Source organism: Anolis sagrei, chromosome 7 (genome assembly GCF_037176765.1).
Source record: "Anolis sagrei isolate rAnoSag1 chromosome 7, rAnoSag1.mat, whole genome shotgun sequence".
NCBI classification, from domain to species: Eukaryota; Metazoa; Chordata; class Lepidosauria; order Squamata; family Dactyloidae; genus Anolis; species Anolis sagrei.
Window position 1 is genome coordinate 28173192 of NC_090027.1, and position 20842 is coordinate 28194033.

Below are 20842 nucleotides of genomic sequence, written 5' to 3' on the forward strand. Positions count from 1 at the left end.
GGGGATCATCTTCTTGCATCTTCTGTTTGGAAGGGACCTAAGACTTCATTTTCCCACAGGTTGGGGATCATCTTCTTGCATCTTCTATTTGGAAGGGCCCTAAGACTTCATTTTCCCACAGGTTGGGGATCATCTTCTTGCATCTTCTGTTTGGAAGGGACCTAAGACTTCATTTTCCCACAGGTTGGGGATCATCTTCTTGCATCTTCTATTTGGAAGGGCCCTAAGACTTCATTTTCCCACAGGTTGGGGATCATCTTCTTACATCCTGTGTTTGGAAGGGTCCTAAGACTTCATTTTCCCACAGATTGGGGATCATCTTCTTGCATCCTCTGTTTGGAAGGGTCCTAAGACTCCATTTTCCCACAGGTTGGGGATCATCTTCTTGCATCTTTTGTTTGGAAGGGGCCTAAGACTTCATTTTCCCACAGGTTGGGTATCATCTTCTTGCATCTTCTGTTTGGAAGGGACCTAAGACTCCATTTTCCCACAGGTTGCGGATCATCTTCTTGCATCTTTTGTTTGGAAGGGGCCTAAGACTTCATTTTCCCACAGGTTGGGTATCATCTTCTTGCATCTTCTGTTTGGAAGGGCCCTAAGACTCCATTTTCCCACAGGTTGGGGATCATCTTCTTGCAGACTCCCTCCCTCCAGTTAGCTAAGCCACTGGGATGTGATGAGAATTATGGTGTAGCATATATAGGAACACCAGATAGTAGATCTGGATTACATCTGTAACTACTCTTTGGCTTTGATTTGCTGTAAGGAAGGAACAGATTTCAACAAGTGAAACATTCCTTGTATGACTTTCCATCCATAGCACTCCACCATCACCTGCTTTGCTCCAGCAGTGGGGTTCTGGACTTTAGCTAACTCATGCCTTTGTGCCATCTGTTTCAGCATGAGGCAGGCATTTTTATATTATAGCAATTCAGCAAAAAAGCTGTGTCTCATCCTACTGCCTGATTCCCACATCCTGCAGCAGCTAACTCCATTTCCCCTAGCAATCACTTAATCTAAATCCCAGCTTCACCCTGGCTTTATGGGCCTAACCCTCTGCACAGACAGCAAAAGCAGGCAGGGTCTGTTTCAGTTTAACATTTGCTAACCTCAAGTCTATGCTGAGAGCTGAAGGGTTTAGTTTAAGAAAATGGGGGTGGGAGGGGGGCACCATATTGAAGCCTCCCTCCCTCTCCATCTCTCTCTCTCTCTCTCTCTCTCTCTCTCTGTCTGTCTACGTTTGTAAAAACTAATCAATCACAGTTGCAGTTACAATACAATACAATACAATACAATAAGCCTTTATTGACATATACATAGCAAAGAGGTATAAAATACAGTGCAAATAATAGAACAAGGAACTTCACATTTGCTACACATTCAGTTTACAGACTTCATTCAGGAATCTTGCCACTGAAAGGCAGCAGCTAAAATCTTGACCATTGAGTCTTCCTGTATGGAGCAGAGATGGCATGATGTTAAATCTAGCCAGCATGTAGGCTCTTCTGTAAGAGGAGTTAGTGAGCTCTGCAATATAAAAGGCTGGGTTTCCCAGTATGAATGGAATTGCCATGTTAATAGGTGAACAGGATTTATTGGCCAAGCTCAACAATTGGTTATAGTCCCTTTCTAGCAGCCTCCTTTTAATAAGGGTAAAGATCTCGGTGAAAGTTAGCAAGTTCAGGAAATCGCTATCATAGCCCAATTCCCCGATCTTTGCTAGAACTGTTGAGCACCATTTTGAGTGGTGGAGTTCCCTCAAGGTGAATTGGGTCAGATAGTTGCTGAGCCTTTGGTAGTGGATAGATAACCAAAATTTAATGATGTTTAACCAGATCGTGGCCTCTATAGAATATTGACCAGATTCTAGATATAGAACTGCATACGGGACACAGTTTGGGACACCAAATAATTTGTGGAGGAATTTCAAGTGGAAAGATCTGATGGCACTGTTATCAGGGGTTAACCAAATGGGTGCTCCATAGAGTAGTTGTGACATCGCCTTTGCTTGGAAGACTTGCAGAGCTAGGGGAATATATTGGTTGCACCTGGAGTGGAGAAACCTCCTGGTAGCACTGCCGCTTTATTGGGCACGTACAGTTGCAGTTGTAAAAGAAAGGGTGAATTTTGGATAGGTCTCAAGCTGAAAAGAAATTCTTAAAAAATTGTGCCGTTTTCAAATGTCCTCTCAGTAGGAACAAAATTGTTAAAATGACTCATTGCAGCAAACAACTGCATCCCCAATGATGAGGTGACTTCTCAAGAAAGCAAAGCTGCACCTTGAGAAGTCAGGAGGGAGAAAGCATGGCATGACATTGTTTGAGATATCCTCGTTGTGTTTCCTGTAATACGTAGTTTTTGCCTTGGAGGAGGATGCTCTGCTGCTGTGCCTTTAACCTCAGCCATCTGCCCTAGAAGAAATGCACACACACACACATTTACACACACAGCCAATGTTCAGAGGATTAAAGCCACTTTTTGCAGGTGCTGCCTTTGTGTGCCGAGCAGACACCCACTTGAGCTGCCTTGCGCTCTCTCCATGGCTGCCTCCAGAGAAAACACTCTCGTAAGGTAGCAACAAAGCCCATCATGCTCCTGCCTGTCTGCAACTGAATGCTTATTTCTTGAAAAAATAATAATAATTCAAACGATGGATCGAACAAAGCAAACACATGTGCGCAGAGACTCTGTCAACAAAGAGCAAATGTAGGCCTGCAAGTCTCACCCAAGTGCTCATCTCTGGACTTGGACAGGTGCTATGGCTTACATACAGGAAGGAAAGCAGAGGGAGAGAAAGGGAGGAAGAGTGCAAGCTGTGAAATTGACTTGCTTGCACTTTTTTTATTGCAGCTCTTATCATGCAAAAGTTTTGTAGTTCTTCAGCAAAAGTGGTTCCTGTTAAGTATTTTTGGATGTCTCAACACCGCAGCATTAATGCTGTTTGACACCACTTGCACTGCCATGGCTCAATGTTATGGAATCATGATAGTTGTCATTTTCAAGGTCTTTGTTTTTTCTACTGCATTAAACTAGTTATGTAGCATTGACGTAGTGTTCAACTACATTATTTCTATTATGTAAATGCACTCTAAGAAAAACACATAGAATCACAGAATCAAAGAGTTGGAAGAGACCTCATGGGCCATCCAGTCCAACCCCCTGCCAAGAAGCAGGAATATTGCATTCAAAGCACCCCTGACAGGTGGCCATCCAGCCTCTGTTTAAAAGCTTCCAAAGAAGGAGCCTCCACCACACTCCGGGGCAGAGAGTTCCACTGCTGAACGGCTCTCACAGTCAGGAAGTTCTTCCTTCTGTTCAGATGGAATCTCCTCCCTTGTAGTTTGAAGCCATTGTTCCGCGTCCTAGTCTCCAGGGAAGCAGAAAACAAGCTTGCTCCCTCCTCCCTGTGGCTTCCTCTCACATATTTATACATGGCTATCATATCTTCTCTCAGCCTTCTCTTCTTCAGGCTAAACATGCCCAGCTCCTTAAGCCACTCCTCATAGGGCTTGTTCTCCAGACCCTTGATCATTTAAAAGCTTTCTCTAAAAGCTTTTGTAAAGTACATGCATTGTTAAATTGAATCCCCCCCTGCTTCTAACAATGAGCCCTGGTAGCACAGTGGGTTAAACCCTTGTGTCGGCAGGAACTGCTGACTGAATGGTTGGCAGTTCAAATCTAGGAAGCAGGGTGAGCTCCCATCTGTCAACTCCAGCTTCCCATGCAGGGACACGAGATAAGCCTCCCACAAGATGGTAAAATATCCGGGCATCCCCTGGGCAATGTCCTTGCAGGTGGCCAATTCTCTCACACCAGAAGCGATTTGCAGTTTCTCGAGTCACTCCTGACACAAAATAAAAATAATGGAAAATTTCCCAGATCTACTTTTTCCAGGAAACCTACAACACTACTGCTAAGAGAGCTAGGAAAAAGGTGATGCCAAGAAACCCCTTATCTTATCCTCTGAGAAACTAACAAAGAACAATACTATCTCCCTGCTCCACCCTGCCACATCCTCCCATAAACTTCATTAAATTAAATCCAGAGGATCTATAATTAAAATAATAATAATACTTGGCTGTCACTTCTAGTAGTTATGTCTTCCAAAACTGAGAAAATGAATTCCATCTTGGCTGAAATGGTTTGGAGGAATGTGCTTTTCCTCGGTCTCTGCCAATGTATTGAATTGCATACTTTCAGTAACCAATCAATGCACCAGAGAAAATTTTGCCCACATTCTCAGGTGCATGGACCATCAATCACGGCACAGATATATACATATATTAAAACACAGAAGGAGATGTTTCTAATATACTGGGGTCACATTTCCTAGAAAACACAACAGATAGCATTAGGTGTACCTATGCTCAGGCAAAACATAAATTGACTGCATTTCCCATAATCCCCGAATGAGCACAGCTGGCAGTGCAAACTGTGAGATGATGGAAGTCCAACAAAGTACGTAACTCTTGCAAGTTCTGAAATGGGGAGCAGAACAGACTATAAATGAGGAAACAACTGTAACAGGGTGAAAGAATCACAAAGTTGGAAGAGACCACAAAGGCCAGGCACTCCGGCCCAATTCTGCCATGCAGAGCACTCCTGACGCGTGACCATCCAGCCTCTGCTTATAAACCTCCAAAGATAAAGACTCCACCACACTCCAAGCATATTCCACTGTCAAACAGTTCTTACTATTAAAAAGTTCTTAATGTTTCCGTGGAATCTGTTTTGTGCCATTTGAATTCATTGCTCCATGTCCTCATATAAAGAACAGCAGAAAATAAGCTTTTCTCTTCCTCTATATAGAATCATAGAATCATAGAGTTGGAAGAGACCTCATGGGCCATCCAGTCCAACCTCCTGCCAAGAAGCAGGAATATTGCATTGAAAGCACCCCTGACAGATGGCCATCCAGCCTCTGTTTAAGAGCTTCCAAAGAAGGAGCCTCCACCACACTCCAGGGCAGATAGTGAAGAAGAACTTCCTAACTGTGAGAGCCGTTCAGCAGTGGAACTCTCTGCCCCAGAGTGTGGTGGAGGCTCCTTCTTTGGAAGCTTTTAAACAGAGGCTGGATGGCCATCTGTCTGGGGTGATTTGAATGCAATATCCCTGCTTCTTGGCAGGGGGTTGGACTGGATGGCCCATGAGGTCTCTTCCAACTCTTTGATTCTATGATTCTATGATTCTGAATGGCTCTCACAGTCAGGAAGTTATTTCTCATGTTCAGATGGAATCTCCTTTATTGTAGTTTGAAGCCATTGTTCCTTGTCCTAATCTCCATGGAAGCAGTAAACAAGCTTGCTCCCTCCTCCCTATGACTTGCTCTCACATATTTATACATGTATATCATATCTCCTCTCAGCCTTCTCTTCTTCAGGCTAAACGTGTCCAGCTCCTTGAGCCGCTCCTCATAGGGCTTGTTCTCCAGACCCTTGATCATTTTAGTCACCCTTCTCTGGACACATTCCAGCTTGTCAATATCTCTCTTCAATTGTGGTGCCCAGAATTGGACACAATATTCCAGGTGTGGTCTAACCAAGGCAGAATAGAGGGGTAGCATGACTTCCCTAGATCTAGACACTATGCTCCTATTGATGCAGGCCAAAATCCCATTGGCTTTGTTTGCCACCACATCACATTGTTGGCTCATGTTTAACTTGCTGTCCATGAGGACTTCAAGATCTTTTTCACACGTACTGCTCTCAAGCCAGGCGTCCCCCATTCTGTCTCTTTGCATTTCGTTTCACATATCTAAGCCCAGCTATCATGTCGTCTCTCAACCTTCTCTTTCCCAAACTGAACACACCTAGCTCCCTAAGATGTACCTCATAGGGCCTGGCTTCCAGACGTGTGAACAGTTTGGCCTTCTTTCTTTGGGGCACTTGACCCCCGGCCATACTAGTATGCACTGAACTCCAGCCTCTTCTTGGAGCAGGTCAGTGTGGTGTGTGTTCCTGGCTGGCTTTCATTAGCCATTAATCAGTATTCACCCTTTGCATCCAGCCCACTAAGCAAAGCAACATATGGCTTTGAACAGTATCACATGGAGCTGTGGGATTACTCAGGAACATGCTTAAGTTGTCCCTGGCTGCCTCCATGTCAGTCTGCCTTGTGGTTCATGTGGCAGGTTCCTCCTGGATCGAGCCCAACCTCCTCTGGACATTGGCTGAGATTTCACATTAGCAAGCATCCCAACTTTTCAAATGTACGGTATTTAGTGTCCTTGGTACAAATTGTCTTCAGCTGCCTTGGAGACCTAAATTGTTCTAATGAGAATCATCCGGCTTTCCTGGCTGAGGGACAATTTTCTTGTAAATGAAATGAGCCTCCTCTCATCTCTAAGAAGAATGATTTGAGACTATCGGCCTATTCTGTTTTAATAGAAAGGAGTCTGGTTCAATTTTTACAGCATCTCAGTTTGGACATTAAAGACATTTTAGGAGAACAAGGAAGAGGAGAGAAATTGCAAGGGCTGTCCATGCAGGGCCAAAGGTTCAGTATTGTCCAAGTAGTATCTGAAAACACATTCCTTGCTGCATGTGCTCAACACAAATTTCATACAAAAATGAATTGAAACAGTGTGTTTCGTGTGAGTATAACTCAGTGTGCTGCTGTACTCTGCTTCAACTCCCCAGCTTTGATCGAGCTGGATATTCAACGTATGCTGTCCCAAACAATTTATTTATTTATTTATTTAAAACTTTTATATCCTGATCTTCTCAACCTCTGTAGAGGGACTCAGACTGGCTTACAGCAAGGATTCACTGCTAACAGTGCAATCTAAAAACATCATACAATAACGAGTTAAAATACATATAGATTAAAATTACAAATAAGCCAAATCGCCAAGATAAAATCATGTCCAACTCAGTCCGTATGTGTGGTCAATAACTTTGTTCTGTAGCCGGTTCCAACCATTACTCTGGGAATGCTTCCTTCCATAGCCAGGATTTCACCAGCCTCCTGAAGGTCAGGAAGGACGGAGCAGATATGATCTCAATCGGGAGAGAGTTCCATAGCCGAGGGGCCACCACAGAAAAGGCCCTGTCTCTCATTCTTCCAGACGCGATTGCAAGAGCAGGGCCCCACCAGAAGATCTTAATTGTCTTGGTGGTTTATAGGGGAGAATACATTCGGACAGGTAAACCGGGCCGGAACAATATAGGGTTTTGCAGGTTAAAACCAGCACTTTGAATTGTGTTCGGAAGCTAATTGGCAGCCAGTGGAGCTGGCGCAAAAAAGGAGTTCTGTGCTCCCTGTACCCCATTCCCGTTAGTAATCTGGCTGCCGAATGTTGGACTAATTGCAGCTTCCGGGCAGTCTTCAGAGGCAACCCCACATAGAGAGTGTTGCAGTAGTCAATACTGCAATGCTCTCCTCTTCTCTCCTCTTCCTTGTTCTCCTACAATGTCTGTATTTCTGACAATTCACACTATTGGCTGTAACCTTTTATTCCCACATTTGTGCACACTTATTTCAACTTCTTCTCCACTTTTTCTTTTTCTTTTTTCCCCCTTCTCTTTTAGAGTTATAGTGCTCTACTGCATCAACAAATCAGAGAAATAGCATACTTGCACTATTGCGCAAATGCAGTGGTTCTCAACCTGTGGGTACCCAGATGTTTTGGCTTTCAATTCCCAGAAATCCTAACAGCTGGTAAACTGACTGGGATTTCTGGGAGTTGTAGGCCACAGTTTGGGAACCACTACTCTGATGACAAGGACAATAAACAAGAAAGAAGCTATATTATTTAAACCAGAGGATTACCTCAGAAAACTATATCCTTATTTTTAAGAATCTGTGGAAGAGACTTCCAAAAAATGGAGGCAAGAAATCTCTTTTTAAAATACATAATAATAATAATAATAATAATAATAATAAATTTGACCAGTCATATGACCATTTCAAAATACAACACGAATAAAAGACAAGGCAAGAAGGAGAGGACAGCAGCTGACGGTCTATTTACAGTCAGAATCTTATTTCCCTGGTTCTTCTTTCAGAAAATGTGCTCTTTTCTTGATAGCTTTCAGAATAAAAAGGCTTAACTCTGATTATGGTGGATTTTTCCTGTCCTTGCAAGATAAATGCCAGAAGATCATTTCTGTTGGGGGTCCTGCAGTTGGGTAATATTGGATGTAGATATTTTTATCGCAGTTCAGTATATGCTGGACAGTCAATTAAGAAATGTTCAATATCTTCCACTATTTTTTCTCCTCATACGCAGAATCTCTCACTTCTTGGGATGTTACAGTAACACCCGGTTTGCATCATAATACCAAGTTGTTCAAACTTAGCCTTAGTATATATTCTTAAGGGTAGCGGAAGTGGAATAGTCAGATAGTGTTCTGAATTGATATTCCTTTTGTGGGAAGCTAAAAACCTTGTGGCAGAAGACCTATCTATGCTTGCTAGGTCCAGTTGAGCATAGATATCTTGAGTGCGTTGCATGAGCACTTGTTTTCTGCCCTTGGTCCTAGATAATTCAGAAATTGTAAGAATCTGTGGAAGAGATTTCCAAAAAATGGAGGCAAGAAATCCCTTTTTAAAATGTGTTTTCTTTGCCACCAAAATTAAAACAAACACAATGAAACACTGACTTTCTGGCTGGGTTCCTGCTGTACCAACCAGTGGACACCTAGAGAAACAATTGAACAAAATCTGGCTACCAGTATTAAAAAACTCTAAAATTACAACAGCAAAACAGCAGAGAGGAAACAACCAGGCACATCTTAACACCTCTCAACAAAAGATTTTCCCAGGCTCAGCCAGGCCTTCAAATGCTAATGAAGGTGGTCAGTTGAAACATTCACACCTAGCTCCAGCAGAGAAGAGCTCTTTGCCCCACCCAGCCATTCCACAGATATATAAACCCATTGTCCTAGTTCCAACAGACCTCACTACCTCTGAGGATGCTTGCCATAGATGCAGGCGAAACGTCAGGAGAAATGCTTCTAGAACATGGCCCTATAGCCCGAAAAAACCCACAAGAACCTAGTGATTCCAGCCATGAAAGCCTTCGACAATAAATTGTAGGATAGTCAGCCTCTACATCAGTCATTCCCAATCTGTGGTCCATGGACCACCAGTGGTCCCCAAGAACTAAAATATATGGTAATGGCCTCACTGTTACTACATAATTGCAACAAAAGTGACTGATCTCACAAAACCCTGTAATAGTGCCAATGCTTATTAAATATGGTTTTCTGTGGGTCAGCAGATGGTGACTACTGGATGACATATGTTCTGTATCAGAAACTAGAGCCGATGTGGTCTATCCAATGCAATTTTCTGAATCAGCACCCGAAATAACCAAACCAAATCTAAAGTTGACCAAAAACTGATTTGTAATTTTTTTGGTACTAATGTCCCTGATCAAAATAGTCCCTGTTCAAGTGGTCCCTGGGCAAAGTGATCCCTGGTCAGGTGGTCCCTGGTCAAAGTAGTTCCTGGTCAAGTGGTCGAAAAAAGGTTGGAAACCTTTTTTTGACCTTTTTTTTGTAGTGTAGTGGTTGGGAACCACCACACTACATAAATATCTTTAACTCAGATGGCTGTTGTGGGCAATTCTCCCTTCTTCTCCAATCTATTCCCCTTTTTCTGTACTCTCAGTGTGAACCGGTCTGCATCAGATCCAACCTAAAGTGTAGGACAGTTCCAGAGTTTGCCCAAACTCCAGAGCATTCCCCAACTTTCCTTAGCATAAGGCTAAAACAGTTTTTACATTATTTACCTCACATTAAAGACTAGAAGACAATGGATAATTGAAAGGCCACAGAAGAGGTTGAGTGGCACCCAAAAAATGGCCATTTCTCAGAGCAGTGCTGCCCAAGAGAAATATCTAGAAGGCTGTGAATAAACTAGCATTACATGCCTATAACACTCGCCTCATTGCCCTCATCTTACTCATGTCCCTGACTCTACACATTAGGAGTATCCATCCCATTTTCAAGTTTCATTCTGAGAAACTGAAACCTGGAAATAAGAGCCATTGACTATTCAGTTTCAAAGGTGCCATTTTGAGACATCTGCCTTAAGGTGGAGCTGGAGAGAAGTCATGCATTTAGTTATCTATCCTCCTAGGAAGACTTTTTGCTAGTAAGAGAAGAGTTTGCCTTTGACCTTTCCATTCTTCAAACAATATTTTGTACATTTTAGCATATAGCTTTTTGTAGCTGGTTGTCCCACACCTGGTGTTTTATGTTTGCTTAGATTTTGACTTTTCTCTGGTTTTTATTATGATCCCATGGTTCGACAAAGAGAGTTATGATTCCAGGAGAGACAGTAGCTTGCTCTTGCGGGTTTTTTTTAATGTTTTCCTTTGAAATTCCCAAGTTAGTGTTGTGTCTGCTTTCTCACTGACCCTCTTGGAGGCGGCTGTGTGTGTGTGTGTGTGTGTGTCTTTACCCCCAAAAAAGGAGGAGAAAGAGAAAAAAGAAGGAGAGAGAAAAAGAAACTCTTTGGAAACAAAGCTCCGTTGTCTCTGAGCTGTAGCAGGCAGGAAACCCTACTCACAGGGGATCACGTCAGGCCAATGTTGTCCCAACGCTAGACTCTAGTTCCCTGAATTCAACCTGACAGCTTGTCTGGAGCACTTTCTAAGTAACCATTATCCTTCCTTCCCCCTCTAGCAAAATAAGCAGGCTCCCCCTCTTCCTTGCTCCCGCCATGCCTCTCGTGCATGGCAGGCAGTGTTATTGCACATGTGTGGGGGTTATGAGCTGGCTGGGTTACGTTTGTGCCTTTAGAAAGATCTTAGAATGGAGTGGGCTGTTTCCTGAAACAAAAAAAGGGTGAATATGTGGTTTCTTTCTACAGAACAACGTCTCTCTCTCTCATTCCCTTTCTTGATATAGGTTGCTTGACGTTTGTGCCCTCTTAAGCATGTGGTTATTTGCTCTGGAGTGCATTTCTGTAGGGTTTGTGTGTGCCTTCCAGTAAGCCAATTGTGTAGATATGGAACCACCATGACTACTATTACACTGGACAACACACATTTTGGTGCCTCAAATGTTAGACCAGTTATAGCACCAATTTTCCCCCATCAGCTCCATCTTTTGAGATACAAAACATATGCCACATGCCAGTCACCATCTGCTCTCCCATAGAAAATCATCATAACTATATCTAGGAAACTAGAGCAGATATGGTCTGTCTAATGCAATTTTCCGAATCATTGCTCCAAACAATCCCAAGAATAGGCCTAAAACCCAAGAAACCCAAGAAAATTTTAGGGGGCTGTGTTATTAAGGGGAAAAAAGTAGAGGCCAGTATGGCATTGTGGTTTGAGTAATGAACTTTGATGCTAAGGACACGGGTTTGATTTCCCACATGAACATAGAAACCCATTGGGTGATCTTGGGTGAGTGACACATTCTTAGTCCCAGAAAAAAACTCATGATAGGATTGCAGTAGAGACAATCGTAAACTGAAAATGCCTTGAAGGCACACAACAGCAACAAAGGATTAGGAGTTCTGGGAAGGCTTCATCTCTGGTCTGCCATGGATGGATGTGGATTTTATTTCTTATCAATGCAGGTGAATATAGCACTGAACAAAGCATGCAGAATAACCACAGGATGTCTCAAACCTACATCTGTTGATAGACTCCATAAGCTAGCTGCCATCCCCCCAACCCCAATGTGCAATGGGAAATTGCTGCTAACTGTGAGAGAAATAATGTTGAACACCGTGACAGCCACCACTGTATGGCTCTCAGCCTCATCCCAGTAGATTCAAATCAGAGGAAAGCTTCATGAGAACCACCAATCCGCTTAATGTTCCCCCAGCAACAGCAAGAGCATCCCTAGGCAGCTAAAGCTGGAAATCCCAATTGAATCCTTCCTCCCCCCCCCCCCCCCCCCCGCCCCGAGGGTCCTCCTCCAGGGGCAAACCAAGAATGGGCAACTTGTAAATCCCTAAACAGACTCAGAAGTGGATTGAGCAGATCAAAATACAACCTGGCAAAATGGCACTATTTAAAAGAATCCTCCACCTTATGTGACTGTGGAGCAGAACAAACAATTCCACATCAATATGCTTGCCCACAATGCCCTGCCTCATGCACAGAGGAAGAACTGTTTAAAGCTACAAACAATGCAGTCACTATTGCTAGTTTTCCATCTAAAATTATTTAGCCGCTTGTGCTCCCTCTATTAAATTAGTTTTATTCCTATTTATACAATGTTTTTGACATGAAATTTATTTACTTGTTGTGTCAGGGCAACTAGTCAATTATATTATATTTCTAACAGAAACGAAGCAAACAAACAGACAAAATACAAAATTTGTGAGTTTGGTAGTTGATTAAATGTCCTTTGACCAGTATCTGGCCACTTGGAGTGCTTCTGGTGTTGCTGCAAGAAGGTCCTCCATTGTGCATGTGCCAGGGCTCAGGTTGCATTGCAGCAGGTGGTCAGAGGTTTGCTCCTCTCCACACGCGCATGTCAAGGATTCCACTTTGTAGCTGAAGGTTGGCTCTGCATCTCGTGGTGCCAGAGCGCAGTCTGTTCAGCGCCTTCCAAGTCGCCCAGTCCTCTGTGTGCCCAGGGGGGAGTCTCTCATTTGGTATCAGCCATTGGTTGAGGTTCTGGGTTTGAGCCTGCCACTTTTGGGCTCTCGCTTACTGAGGTGTTCCAGCGAGTGTCTCTGTAGATCTTAGAAAACTATTTCTAGATTTAAGTCGTTGACGTGCTGGCTGATATGCAAACAGGGGATGAGCTGGAGATGTCTCTGCCTTGGTCCTTTCACTATTAGCTGCTACTTCCCAGCGGATGTCAGGTGGTGCAATACCGGCTAAGCAGTGTAATTTCTCCAGTGGTGTAGGGCGCAGACACCCCGTGATAATGCGGCATGTCTCATTAAGAGCTACATCCACTGTTTTAGTGACATGAAATAAAAAGGCTCTTTTGAAGATAATACTGGAGTAGCAAAGACCTCTTTAGTTCAGAGGAAGAAAAGGATAAATAGTAATATCTGTAGCAACACCAAAAATAACAACACCAACAATATCTATAATACCCTCAGAAAAAGATATGTGTGTGCTGTTAGGCATAGGCTTTCAGATATAGCATCTGTCTTGAAGATCTGAATAAATGTTGCCAGTGCACTGCAATGAGAGAAAAGTTAGAAGTGAGGCTCCTTAAAGGTGATTTTAAATATTCACACAGTTAAAACTGTCTCAAATGCCTGGCTTTAGGGACCAAAGGCCATAGCAAGCAATGTAGTCTTGTCCATCATTCACTAAGTGAAAAGCAAAGCATCCCAAATATGATTTTTGAGGAAGATAAGTTTAAAATTCCATTCTCAGTGCTGCCTTGTCTATTCATGGGGGGAAAATGTTGGGATCTGGTTTGCTTTATCCGAATTTGATTTGAGTAAGACATTGGCTCATCCAGTCACTCCTCATGATATTAGTCCTCAGGAATAACTATTAGATTCAGATGATTCATAAATGTGTGTTTTTTTCCCTGTGGGGAAAATTCATGTTTATTTATCAGGGAAATTCTTAGTTGTTTTTTCATGGACCTTTTGGGTTGGAAGAGATCAAATCCATCTGGTGCACACATTCTGTTTTCAGAGCTGGATTTTCAGATCCTATACATGCTTACTTTAGAGAAGTGGATGGTAGATATTAGGGCTGGGCGGTTTCGTTTCGTTAATTCGTAATTTGTTAAAAATTCATTATTTTTTTGTTAACGAAGCGATAACGAACCATTCTGGAGCAGATTAAAAACGAAACGAATTTTTCAATTCGTTTCGTAAATGCTTCGTATTTCGTTATGTATTCGTTTCGTTATTGGTTTGAGGTCGTTTCGTTATTATTTCCGCATGTCTGGGACAAGTTTTATAGTTGCTTTTTGTTTAATTAGTGAAAAAAAATTATAATATCACACCAACAGTCAACAACAGAGGGAGAGGGAAGCTTCAGAAGTTCCCCCTGTCCCATTTGGAGGTTTTTTAGCGTATTGCGCAGTCGCGTCCGCCATTAACAAATTGATTCGTTATTGTTTCGTTATTGTTTTGTAATTTTTTTACCATTTACGAAATTTCGTAAATATCGAACTTTTTTTAAAAAAAAATTCAGAATTCTTTTAAATATCAAAACGCAAAAAACCTCAAAAAACGAATCGATTTTAGAAACAATTTTTTCCGTTGTTACCCAGGCCTAGTAGATATGTCTGTTTGGTTTTCTATAACAATCCCATTTTAAAAAGAAATCCTACCATCTATCCTGGGCAAAATTGCATGCATGTTTTGAAATTTGTGTTTAACATTTTTTTCAAGATATACCTTTTGAATATGCGCGATGAAAAATTAGAAAGAAAATTTGGAAAGATTTTGTTTTACACAACACCGGCAGCTCTAATAGTATATGCTAGATATTGAAAAACCCCAGAGACACCTCCTTTAGAAGAATAGGAAAAAATATATTATAGACATGCTGATAATTGACAAAATAACTGTATTATTAAGTGGAGAACTATTAGATAACTTCGTTAATGAATGGCAACCAATGATTCAACACCTTAATGTAAAATTAAACTAAAAATATATATCGATGATCCTATAAGATTGTATATAAATACTGTAAGTAAGTAAATAAATAAAATTGTAGACAAGAAGGAAGCAGATGTAAAGTAAGAATCTATGATATTTTTATATGTATTATTTAGATCAGTGGTTCTCAACCTTGCTAATGCCGTGACCCCTTAATGCCGTTCCATATGTTGTGGTGACCCCCAACCATAATATTGTTTTTGTTGCTACTTGATACCTGTCATTTTACTACTGTTATAAATCGTAATGTAAATATCTGATATGCAGGATATATTTTCATTCACTGGACTAAATTGAGCACAAATACCCAATGTGCCCAAATGTGAATGCTAGTGGGGTTGGGGCGGGGGAGGATTGATTTTGTAATTTGGGAGTTGTAGTTGCTGGGATTTATAGTTCACCTATAATCAAAAAGCATTCTGAACTCCACCAGCAATAGATTTAAACCGAACTTGGCACAAAGAACTCCCATGACCAACAGAAGACACTGGAAGGGTTTTGTGGGCATTGACCTTGAGTTTGGGAGTTGTAGTTCACCTATATCCAGAGGATCGCTGTGGATTCATGCAATTATGGATCTGGACCAAACTTGGCACAAATACTCAGTATGCCCAAATGTGAACACTGGTAGAGTGTGGGGAAAATAGACCTTGACATTTGGGAGTTGTAGTTGTTCGGATGAATAGTTCACCTATAATCAAGGAGCATTCTGAACTCGACCAACAATAGAATTGGGTCAAACTTCCCACACAGAATCCCAATGGCCACCAGAAAATACTATGTTTTCTGATGGTCTTTGGCGACCCCTTTGACACCCCCTCACGACCCCCTCAGGGGTCCCGACCCCCAGGTTGAGAAACACTGATTTAGATAGTAGACTGTGACCCCTTAAAGGAAATATATTATCAGATAAATGATTATGGAACATTCATAGATAGAAAGTATTGCACTGTATGCAACAAACGCAAATGTATGTCTACTTAAATAAAATAAAACTAAAAAAGAAAAGAAAATGCATGCATGTTTATGTTCATGGAAATTAACATGTGGTAATCTATTCTGTTTTTCTTTGTATGGACATTTTCATATACACCAGGGCCTGCTGTATCCATGTGGGTTACTGCCCTCCCTCCCACAAAAAAAATAAGAATTTACAAAAATGCATGTGAAAAGATCAATTTTATCTGTTGTGGGTATTTTTCAGCCATTGAAAAGAGCTAGTAATTCTTTACTTTTTTCCAAAGCATTGTATTCTGAACATAATTATTTTCATTCTTTTCTATTGTTCATTTTCTCTCTCTTTTCATTTTAATTATTAGACACCTCATATGATGCAGTTAGGAGACCTGGATGGGGCAATAACATGAACTCCAGCCATAACAAAAGTATGTTGATAACCTTGATCTTTTACTTGATTGGTGGGCAGATGTTTTCTAACAAAGCCATGTCCAATGACACCTTTCAGGCCAAGGTGTTCTTTCCACCACAAATTAAACGACAGCAGAGATCTTGGAAAGAGTTGATTCCTTAGACATCTCATTGCCCTTTGGGTCTTGCTTTATCAAGGGATGAATAGTCTCATGGCATCTCCTGTTGTTCAGATGCAGGAGAATGGGATGAAATGATACTCAAGTTGAAGAAGATTTATGGGAATCACCATGAACAACTCTCCTATATAGTTGAGCATGGTGACCTAAGGGTGTCTTGTACCACCTTCTCAAATATTTAAGAAGATGAAATTTCAACACTTGGACTATTTTACATGACAATAAATGTCACTCACTTGCATCTTACTTCTCTTAACATCTCAATATCTCTCCCTTTCTCTGTTACCTCTAGGTCCTCCTTTGGGAGGGACACAAAATGCAAGCAAAAATGTAGAGCAGCAGCGAACTCAGCCAGGTAATGGTGCTGTATGTTTACACAATTGCACTAGTCCTGACTTGGAAGGGAAGGGAATACAACTAATATTTGCGGGCTACAAAACCTGGATGTGATGAAAAAGGCAAGCAGGACCCAGCAGAACGTGAAATGGCTCAGGAGCAACATTCTTGTCAATTGTATTGCTAGGCAAACATTTGCTATTGACATGGCCAATGGTAAGAGATTATGGTAAAGATTATGGTTGTCCCGTGACATTAAGTCCAGTCATGTCCGACTCTGGGGTGTGGTGCTCATCTCCATTTCTAAGCTGAAGAGCCGACATTGTCCATAGACACCTCCAAGGTCATGTGGCCGGCATGACTGCATGGAGCACCGTTACCTTCCCACCGGAGCGGTACCTATTGATCTACTCACACTGGCATATTTTCGAACTGCTAGGTTGGCAGAAGCTAGGGCTGACAGCGGAAGCTCACGCCGCTCCCTGGAATTGAACCTGCGAAGTTTCGGTCAACAAACTGAGGGCTCCAAGAGATTATGGTAGCACTAGTAAAAACATCCGAAGGTCTAAACATCTCCTACTTGATATAAAGACTTTCCTCCAGTACTAGAATTGGGTGTTTAGTTAACTTTATTTCATCTGATATAGTCAAATTGTCAAATTTAGGGGGGAAATCCAAGGGACAACTATTTTAGCCTGAACATGTGTAGTAGGTATAAAAGTATTAATTTGCATTTGTTACCTCTCCTTTAACATTGTTTGTTTGTTTTAGATCCCTACCAGATTTTAGGACCCACCAGCAGTCGGTTAGCTAATCCAGGTAAGTCAGTTGACCAATTTATGAACTAACTCTGTGATTAGGATTCTGGATCAGAAGTCGGCAGTTTTCACCAGCTTACCAAACCCTCCAGATCCCATTAGAAAAATTAAAATTCAGATTATTTTTCATATTGATAAAAGTTACTTAAAAATACTGCAAAACACAGTGGCTTGATTCCCCAGGATCTCCTGCTACATCCACTAAAATCTTTGTATTAAAAAACACAGTCTTTAGAACTGGAATCTAAATCACCTTTAAGGAGATAGTGTAGGAGGCAGTTTAATCAAGGTCCTAGAACAGTCCTAGGACCTAGTCATGCATAGTGATGGTGCTGTATAGATATATACACACATAAATAAATAAATAAATAAATAAATAAATAAATAGGTATAGTAGTAAGGCTAGGGCAGTGCTAGAGTTTCCTTTGGGAGAGATAAAGCAAGATAATAACAACAACAACAACAACAACAGTACATTAAAGGCTAGAATATCTTCAGGGAGACTTTCTAGGAACCACCTCCTAAGTAACACAGATTTTTTTTTGTCGTGTCAGGAGCGACTTGAGAAACTGCAAGTCGCTTCTGGTGTGAGAGAATTGGCTGTCTGCAAAGACGTTGCCCAGTGGACGCCTGGATGATTTCATGTTTTTCTCATCCTTGTGGGAGGCTTTTCTCATGTCCCCGCATGAGGAGGTGGAGCTGATAGAGGGAGCTCATCTGCCTCTCCCCGGATTCGAACCTGTGACCTGTCGGTCTTTAGTCCTGCCTGCACAGGGGTTTAACCCACTGCACCACCGGGGGCTCAATAGTGTAATGTGGCATATGTTTTTAATGTTGGATTTGTTTATTTGCTGATTTGAAGTTTTCCGTAGTTTTTTCTGCATCTTAATTTCCATGCACTCTTTTTTTGTAATGTTATTACCGAGCACTATCCTAGAATATATTATTATAGAGTGTTTCAGAAAAAAAGCAAATAACATTGGATTCCTCTTCTTATGTCTGCTAATTACCATTCTCACCCTATTTTAGTTCAGTGAAATATTTCCAAAATATTAGGATCAAGGGTGATTTTTGTTTGTTTCACGAGACTTGGTTTTTAATACAGTGGACACTCCTAATAGCTAAAGCGTTGTGTGTGTGTGTGTGTGTGTGTGTGTGTGTGTGTATGTCAGTGGGTGTTCATCTCGTATGCATCTGTGTTCATCCTGGAGAAAGGAAGAGAAAAACTGTTGAATATATATTTTGGCTAGCTCCGGCTTTCCAAAATCCATGCCAAGGTTCATAAGTCTTGAAAAGTTACACCCTGAAAACTTACACCCAAACTCTAAACACGTTTCCTTTGAAAAAATTGTCTATGGAATTCAGTTCCAAGGGGAAGTGTAAACACACTTGCTTAACATGGTTTCATCTTCATTTCTAGGGGGGAAAAGATTACTTTCAGGTAACCAGGCATAGCAAATAAGTATTTGTTTATGACTAGTTCTTCTGAGTACTGTTGCAGAGATATGCAATCATCACCGAAAGGTCCCTGGCTGTGTTGCTCAACAGTTAGAAGGCCCTTGACAATTAACTTGCATACAGAATAATAATAGTAATAATAATGGCATCAACAACAACTACAATAACAACACCTGTCTCCTCGCAGGCTTAGAATTTCACAGTCTTTTTCTTAACTTTCTCTTAGGGAGTGGACAAATCCAGCTGTGGCAGTTTCTCCTCGAGTTGCTATCAGACAGCTCCAATGCCAGCTGCATCACATGGGAAGGAACCAATGGAGAATTCAAGATGACTGACCCTGATGAGGTGGCCCGGCGCTGGGGAGAACGCAAGAGCAAGCCCAACATGAATTACGACAAGTTGAGCCGAGCCCTCCGGTATTACTATGACAAGAACATTATGACCAAAGTTCATGGCAAGCGGTATGCCTATAAATTTGACTTCCACGGCATTGCCCAGGCACTTCAGCCTCACCCGACTGAGTCGTCCATGTACAAATATCCTTCGGATCTTTCCTATATGCCTTCATATCACACGCACCAGCAGAAAGTGAACTTTGTGCCTCCACACGCTTCCTCCATGCCCGTCACTTCCTCCAGTTTCTTTGGAGCTGCGTCGCCATATTGGACTTCCCCTGCAGGAAGCATTTACCCAAATCCCAATGTACCGCGCCATGCCAATTCCCATATGCCGTCGCACTTGGGCAGCTACTACTAAATGCTTTTCACCTTTGGTGGCCTTTCTCATCTGACTGGATGTTTTCTTCCATTCATGGATATCTCTGGACAGATGGACATTCTCCGTTTAGTCAGGAAGAAAGCTGAAAACTGGATATTATTATTGTTATTAATATTTTATTATAAATATTATTGGAGAAGACTTTTTTATTTTTGTAGTTCTGCTTCTTGTCTCTCAGATGGGCAAATGGATTCTCCGATGGGCCAGTATTATATATTTTGTTTGGTTCTAATCCTAATATGCTCTATAGGACTCGGTTAAATATTTCAGTCCAGCTCTTAGACAACGTGTTATCAAATCCAAGTTTTTTGGAAAGCAATGGAAGACCAAGACCTTTGAGTCTTAGATGATAAATGTTTGTTTGTTTGATCATTTCAGATCTAATGTCAACGGTATCTTCCCCAGCTCAAGTTTTGGGGGAGAAAGAGAAAATTCAGATATTATGAGGACCTTGTTTGGAGATACCAACTGGAATCTTAGCTTTGAAGCCAATGGCGGCTTGTCTTTTTTTCTCTCAACTGGAAAAAAGAAATAAATGAATATATATTCCTATACACATATATGTATATTTTAGGTTAATTAAGGGCATTGAAAGGACCTTTTGAGAATATGCATTATGTTACCTGGTTTTAGTATGATCTGCAGAAACATTCAAGACAAGGAAAAAAGATGTAATGCATCAAGGACAGATATTCTTATGAATGCAAAGGGGAATTAATATAAATGACAGCAATCCCCCAAGATTTACCAGAATTTGGGGGGTTGCAAAATCATAACTGATTCACAAACGCTGTGCGTTTGTCAGACCGTGTTCAGAGGGTCAACCAAGTCAGAGGGCAACTTACTGTATAAATTATGCAGAGTTATGTTTTTACCTATATCTCACAGTATTGAAAGTAAAAAAAAAACTGAAACGAGTTGACCTCGGTCACAAATGCAGTGTTTTTTTAACTACCAAATCCATCATTTGTTGTTCTTTTTTTAAAAAAAAAATGTAATTTGTACATCTTTTCAATCTGTACATTTGGGGTACAGCTTTGTAATTTGTTTTGCTAAAAATAAACTTAAATGAAGGAAAATGTATGTGATGTGTCTCCTGGGAGTGAAGAATGGAAGAATTCTGAGAATTGAAATTTCATAAACGGGAAACTTCTGCTTAAAATATAATTATATCTTATTAAAATATTCTTTACTTTATTAGATTACTAGCTTGTGTACCCGGCATTGCCTGGGTTAGAAGAAATCTTTTTTTTATTTTACAAAATACATAAGGTTGTGAGGGTACTACAACTCACACCATGACAGATTAACCCTCCAAAACTCCATCAATGTGCAAGTTTGCTC

The 20842-nt window shown here is 41.3% G+C and overlaps 1 protein-coding gene across 3 annotated transcripts in view; it reads left to right on the plus strand.

Annotated features, from left to right (window-relative positions):
- The window catches only part of FLI1 (Fli-1 proto-oncogene, ETS transcription factor), a 140671-nt gene extending 120094 nt beyond the window's left edge, over nt 1-20577 (plus strand). For all 3 annotated transcript variants that reach the window (XM_060787065.2, XM_060787066.2, XM_060787067.2), the window contains 4 exons: nt 15882-15947; nt 16402-16464; nt 17217-17264; nt 18948-20577. In XM_060787065.2, coding sequence (XP_060643048.2) covers nt 15882-15947; nt 16402-16464; nt 17217-17264; nt 18948-19477 — 707 coding nt within the window. In that variant the 3' untranslated portion in view covers nt 19478-20577. The remainder of the gene's footprint in view (nt 1-15881; nt 15948-16401; nt 16465-17216; nt 17265-18947) is intronic.
- The last annotated feature ends 265 nt before the right edge of the window (nt 20578-20842 follow it).